Below are 6208 nucleotides of genomic sequence, written 5' to 3' on the forward strand. Positions count from 1 at the left end.
TGGTTCTTGCGAACAATTACTACTTACAGGCTTTAAGTGTATTTACTGGGGAGGAAAAAAAGAGGAAATCTCGCAACCTGGCTGGCAAACAAAGCCTCCGAAGGCTGCTGAAACTCCCAGCTCGCCGCCTGGGCGCTGTCCTTGGTGCTGCCGGCGCCATAGCGTGTACAAGCACCTTACCTTCTGCCCTGCGGAAGCTGCGGATGTCCGCCAAACGTTAAGCAGAATGCATAGCTACATGCCAAATTTTAACACAAGTAACTACCCGATTGTTCTCTTTGTCCTTTTCCCCAAGCTTTGCGACTCGCCATTCCCCCATTCTCCCCCCACCTCGCTTCTAGGCCCAACTCCTTGGCGCTCATCTTCTACTGCTTTAAGATAAGGAGTAGGGGGAAGGGGAAGGAGGCCTGGAGACAAGAGGGGTGGGGGAAGGGATGAGAAGAATAGAAGAAAGAAGGGAACTAAGAGATAGTGAACTGAGTTAGAAGAAAACTGTCCCAAAGGAAAGGCTTGATGGTCAGGGTGTGTGGGACCAAGAAAGGTTAGAAGTGGCAAAAAGAAGACGCGCCAACAAGAGGAACAGTGATTAAGCAGAGGGTGAGCAGGGGGCGGGGGAGTTACAGAGAAAGTGCGAATTGGACCAGAAAGTTGTGACGAAGTGAGCTGAAGCTGAAGAAGAACCAGGGGACCCAGAACAAGGGGTCCGCAAAAGAGCAACACGAAAGGAGGGAGGAGTGACTAGACAAAGAAAGGGTGTCGGTGAGTGTTCGCAGGGAGAGCGCAAGGTGCAACCCAAAGGCAAAGAGAAGTGAAGTGAGAGGAGGATGTTGGAGGGGCAAGTGCTGCGGGACAGAAAGCAGCCAAGGGCAGTTAGTGCGGGTGGGCTGCGGCGGAGACCGAGCACCCGGCGCCGCATCACCGCGCAGCCTGGCCCCCACTCCACCCCCTATCCCGGAGCGCAGTCTCCGCCTCCTCGGCCACCGCCTCCACGGGGCGGGGCCCTGGCCCGCGACCAGGCGCCGCGGCTATAAATGGGCTGCGGCGGGGCCGGCAGAACGCTGTGACAGCCACACACCCCGAGGCCTCCAAGATGAGCTACACGTTGGACTCGTTGGGCAACCCGTCCGCCTACCGGCGGGTCACCGAAACCCGCTCCAGCTTCAGTCGCCTGAGCGGCTCCCCGTCCAGCGGCTTCCGCTCGCAGTCGTGGTCCCGCGGCTCACCAAGCACCGTGTCCTCCTCGTACAAGCGCAGCGCGCTTGCCCCGCGCCTCGCCTACAGCTCGGCCATGCTCAGCTCGGCCGAGAGCAGCCTCGACTTCAGCCAGTCCTCGTCCCTGCTCAACGGCGGCTCCGGACCCAGCGGCGACTTCAAGCTGGCCCGCTCCAACGAGAAGGAGCAGTTGCAGGGGCTGAACGACCGCTTCGCGGGCTACATCGAGAAGGTGCACTACTTAGAACAACAGAACAAGGAAATAGAGGCAGAGATCCATGCACTGCGGCAAAAGCAGGCCTCGCACGCCCAACTGGGCGACGCCTACGACCAGGAGATCCGAGAGCTAAGGGCCACGCTCGAGATGGTGAACCACGAGAAGGCGCAGGTACAGCTGGACTCCGACCACCTGGAGGAAGACATCCACCGGCTCAAGGAGCGCTTCGAGGAGGAGGCGCGCCTGCGCGACGACACCGAGGCGGCCATCCGCGCGCTGCGCAAAGACATCGAGGAGTCGTCGCTGGTCAAGGTAGAGCTAGACAAGAAGGTTCAGTCCCTGCAGGATGAGGTGGCCTTCCTGCGGAGCAATCACGAAGAGGAGGTGGCCGACCTGCTGGCTCAGATCCAGGCGTCGCACATCACCGTGGAGCGCAAAGACTACCTGAAGACAGACATCTCATCAGCGCTCAAGGAGATCCGCTCCCAACTTGAGTGCCACTCAGATCAGAACATGCACCAGGCGGAAGAATGGTTTAAGTGCCGCTACGCCAAGCTCACCGAGGCGGCGGAGCAGAACAAGGAGGCCATCCGTTCTGCCAAGGAGGAGATCGCTGAGTACCGGCGTCAGCTACAGTCCAAGAGCATTGAGCTCGAGTCGGTGCGCGGCACCAAGGAGTCGCTGGAGAGGCAGCTCAGCGACATCGAGGAGCGCCACAACCACGACCTCAGCAGCTACCAGGTAGGAACGGCGGCTGCGCGGCCAGACTGCGCCAGCGCCAGCGCCGCGCGTGCCCGACTCCCTGGCTCGCGCCTAGCTGTCACTCCCCGAGCGCGCGCACCCTGGTGGCGGCTCGCCAGAACGCGCAAGCGGCAGGCCCGCGTTAGTTGTTGCAAAGTGACCTCGCCCTCTGCATCCAGACCACACTCCTCCCCCTTCTGGGCCGCAGCTTCTGACCTTTTTTGCAAAAGTATTTCCAGTTTTGCTCGCTTGTGCGTTTAAAGCAGGAAGTATATATTCATGGAGTTGATAATGAAGCAACTTTAGTAATGGATTTTGCAGAAACGCACATACGCTATACTTTTCTGGCAGTGATCCAGAGAACTGAACCAACTTCAGCCCAGAGGGCTAGCAAGGGAAGGCTAAATCAGGCCAGGAGTTCTTAAGATTTGTTCTAGGTCCCAAGTCTACGTGCCTGAGGAAGAGTCTTATTGTCTTAATGATCTGGATTGTTTGCAAATCTCTTTTCATAATTTTTATTAGCTAAGTTTAAAAAATTTAATAAGTTTGGGAGCGAAGTCTAAGACATTTTCAGAGTTGGAAGGAGGGAAGGCTGAGAAGGGGGCAGGAAATACAGTTTAGGAAGGAAATTGTTTGGAAGGATGAGTCTGAGGAGACTCCTTGTGTCTGTTTCAGGATACCATCCAGCAATTGGAAAATGAGCTTCGGGGCACAAAGTGGGAAATGGCTCGTCATTTGCGAGAGTACCAGGATCTCCTCAATGTCAAGATGGCTCTGGATATCGAGATCGCTGCATACAGGTATGGAGCTCACTGCAGACGTAGCCACAGTACCCACTGCACTGCAGAGGCCGATGGGGCAGAGCCCCCACCACTTGAATTAAAGCAGGCAGGTGGCAGGAGTCTTAAACCAGTGCCCAGTTTTCTTTACTTATTAAAAGGTAGTTGTTCTAAAGACTTGCAAATGGGATTTCCCCACTTTTCATACAGCTTTAAAAGAATGAGTATTAATTGTAATTAACTGCTGTGAACTACATGGGTTGGGAAGGGGAGTTGATCAATGGCAATGCTTGCATTTAAATTTTTTATTTTATCAAAAATGTTTTCCGCATATTGGAATCAAAACCAGATTCCTTGTTTCCAGTATTTTATCTCATGGCTTCAGCTTTTCATTTTTATTATAATGTCAAGGACAAGCACCAGGACATCCTAGTTCTTTTTTTTTACTTATAGCTTACTATTGCCATCATCTGGCTGAAAATAGATATAGAATGATAAAACATAGATCTATTTTTATAGCTATAGAGAAAATCAGATTATATATATATATATACTACAAGTATAAATTGTATGTCTATGTATATCACGTGTGTGTAAAGAAAGGAAGAAAAATTATAAATCTACAAATTGATGTGGCCTTTCTATTAACTTACATTCAAAAAGGAAAATGCTTCATTGCTATTTTTGTACTGTTAATAAGGTAATTATAGCATTACAGAGTGAACCATATTCAGAGAGCACTCTTCTCAGCAAAACTGATTATATTAAATAAATATTATTATAATCACAGACCAATTTGTAGCATCACATATCTATAATAATGCCCAGCTATAATTTAATATACTATTAATCTTGGAGTGTATGATCAATAGTTTTACAAACACTTTGAAAAAGTAATATTGGCTTAAAAAATGTTTCTGTATGCATCTTAATGTCCAAAACTCAATGAGATTACTAAGTTTGTCTAGTCACTAGGATATTTTTTTAATATATTGATGATGTTGCACCAAGGCCTGGACTCAGTGGCAGGGCGTGGTTAGTTACTGCAGCAAGCCATTGGACGGCAATCTGAGAATCTAACACATCCCTGGATATGGCACAATGTGTCTGTGAAATGATAGCAGGCATTACACTGGTTTGATGGAATCTTTTATTGAGTTGAATCTTTTATATTAGTAGTTGAGTGTATCCCAGTGTGACTACTGAATAAGCCATAATGTAATGAAGCTCAGAAATGCCAGTGCGAATTTAGTTATGCTTCCTCTTCTTTGGTTCTTTCCTCAGAAAACTCCTGGAGGGTGAAGAGACAAGATTTAGTACATTTTCCGGCAGCATTACGGGCCCTCTGTATACACACCGACAGCCTTCAGTCACAATCTCTAGTAAGATTCAGAAAACCAAAGTAGAGGCTCCCAAGCTAAAGGTCCAACACAAATTCGTTGAGGAGATCATAGAGGAAACCAAAGTGGAGGATGAGAAGTCTGAAATGGAAGACGCCTTGACAGCCATTGCAGAAGAATTAGCCGTTTCCATGAAAGAGGAGGCGAAGGAGGAAGAGGAAGAGGCAGAAAAGGAAGAGGAACAAGAAGCCGAGGAAGAAGCTGTAGAGACCAAAAAGTCCCCCGTGAAAGCTACCGCTCCAGAAATCGCAGGAGAGGAAGAAGGCAAAAAGGAGGAGGAGGAAGAAGAAGGACAAGAGGAGGAGGAAGAAGAAGATGAAGGGGCCAAGTCAGACCAAGCTGAAGAAGGAGGCTCTGAAAAGGAAGGGTCCAGTGAAAAGGAGGAAGGCGAGCAGGAGGAAGGAGAAACAGAGGCTGAAGGTGAAGGAGAGGAGGATGCAGCTAAAGAAGAAAAGAAACCCGAGGAAAAGGGTGAAGAAGTGGCCGCCAAAGAGGAACTGGTTCCAGAAGGCAAGGTGGCCAAGCCAGAGAAAGCCAAATCGCCGGTGCCCAAATCTCCCGTGGAAGAGGTGAAACCCAAAGCAGAAGCTGAAGCTGCAGCTGGAAAAGGTGAGCAGAAAGAGGAAGAAGTGAAAGCGAAGGAAGAAAAGAAAGAAGCAAAGGAATCTCCCAAGGAAGAGAAAGTAGAGAAAAAAGAGGAGAAACCCAAAGAAGTGCCCGAGAAGAAGAAGGCTGAGTCCCCAGTAAAGGAGGACGCTGTGGAGGAGGTGGTCACGGTGACCAAATCCGTCAAGGTGAGCTTGGAGAAAGACACCAAAGAGAAGGTGGAGCCCAAGGAGAAGGGCAAAGTGGAAGAGGAAGGTGGGAGCGAGGAGGAAGGGAGTGACAAGGGGTCCAAGGAATCCACCAAGGAAGACATAGCTATCAATGGGGAGGTGGAAGGAAAAGGCGAGGAGGAGCAGGAGACCAAGGAGAAGGGCAGCGGGAGAGACGAGGAGAAAGGGGTGGTCACCAATGGCTTAGACTTGAGCCCGGCTGACGAGAAGAAGGGGGGTGAGGAGAAAGTGGTGGTGACCAAAAAGGTGGAAACAGTCACCAGTGAGGGAGGAGATGGTGCTACCAAATACATCACAAAGTCTGTAACCGTCACCCAAAAGGTGGAAGAGCATGAAGAGACCTTCGAGGAGAAACTAGTGTCCACTAAGAAGGTAGAGAAGGTCACCTCACACGCCATAGTAAAGGAAGTCACCCAGAGTGACTAAGATGTGAGTCCATTGCAAAAAGGTTAAGCCATATGACAACTTCAAAATGCATGTGATCGACAGCTTCAAAACAGAACGGGTTCTCCCATGGGGGCTCCAGACATCGTATTTTACTTTGTGCAATATGAGGGAACTGCATGCAAGCTCAGGGTGCTCCCTCCTCCGTCTTTGGGGGGTTCAAATGCATGATATTGTATGTACCTGGGGAATTTGCCAATTTGCCAAGCTGTTGGAAGGGGGACACTCGCTAGGGGGTTTGTCTTGAGATGTATTATGCAAAGAACCAACTGAGCCAAAAATAATAAATGAAACACAGAACTCTTTTAGCCTTAAGAAAGCTATATATGAATAATTATGTTTACCTCACTGGTGCATTAAAAATGGACTTTTGTTCATGGGAGAACCTCGTTGACATGCACAGTTTGCAACATTTCGTTGATCGATGTTAAACGTCACAGCAGTACATGCTCAATAAAGGTCATATTGGAAACATACCTAGTGGCTTGGAGTTATGTCATTTTAAAGTAAAATCTCCACATCCCAACCTTTTTGGTGCCTAGAGTAAATTTTTTGGAGACATTATAAGTGGCCTGCTCT

General features: G+C 49.4%; 1 protein-coding gene across 1 annotated transcript; it reads left to right on the forward strand.

Annotated features, from left to right (window-relative positions):
- Window positions 1-1090: 1090 nt before the first annotated feature.
- Window positions 1091-5611, forward strand: NEFM (neurofilament, medium polypeptide). Its single transcript, XM_006884845.1, has 3 exons — window positions 1091-2170; window positions 2846-2970; window positions 4234-5611. The coding sequence occupies exons 1-3, from the start codon at window positions 1091-1093 to the stop codon at window positions 5609-5611; spliced, it is 2583 nt and encodes an 860-aa protein (XP_006884907.1).
- Window positions 5612-6208: the final 597 nt, after the last annotated feature.

This window comes from Elephantulus edwardii, unplaced genomic scaffold (genome assembly GCF_000299155.1).
Source record: "Elephantulus edwardii isolate Elephantulus edwardi_28Jun2011 unplaced genomic scaffold, EleEdw1.0 scaffold00038, whole genome shotgun sequence".
Lineage (NCBI taxonomy): Eukaryota > Metazoa > Chordata > Mammalia > Macroscelidea > Macroscelididae > Elephantulus > Elephantulus edwardii.

Excerpts from the sequence above, each read along its gene's own strand:
- NEFM (XM_006884845.1), top strand. The coding sequence starts at position 1,091 with ATGAGCTACACGTTGGACTCGTTGGGCAACCCGTCCGCCTACCGGCGG. Across the intron at positions 2,171-2,845 it reads ACGACCTCAGCAGCTACCAG|GATACCATCCAGCAATTGGA; the intron begins GTAGGAACGGCG and ends TGTCTGTTTCAG. Across the intron at positions 2,971-4,233 it reads ATCGAGATCGCTGCATACAG|AAAACTCCTGGAGGGTGAAG; the intron begins GTATGGAGCTCA and ends TTCTTTCCTCAG.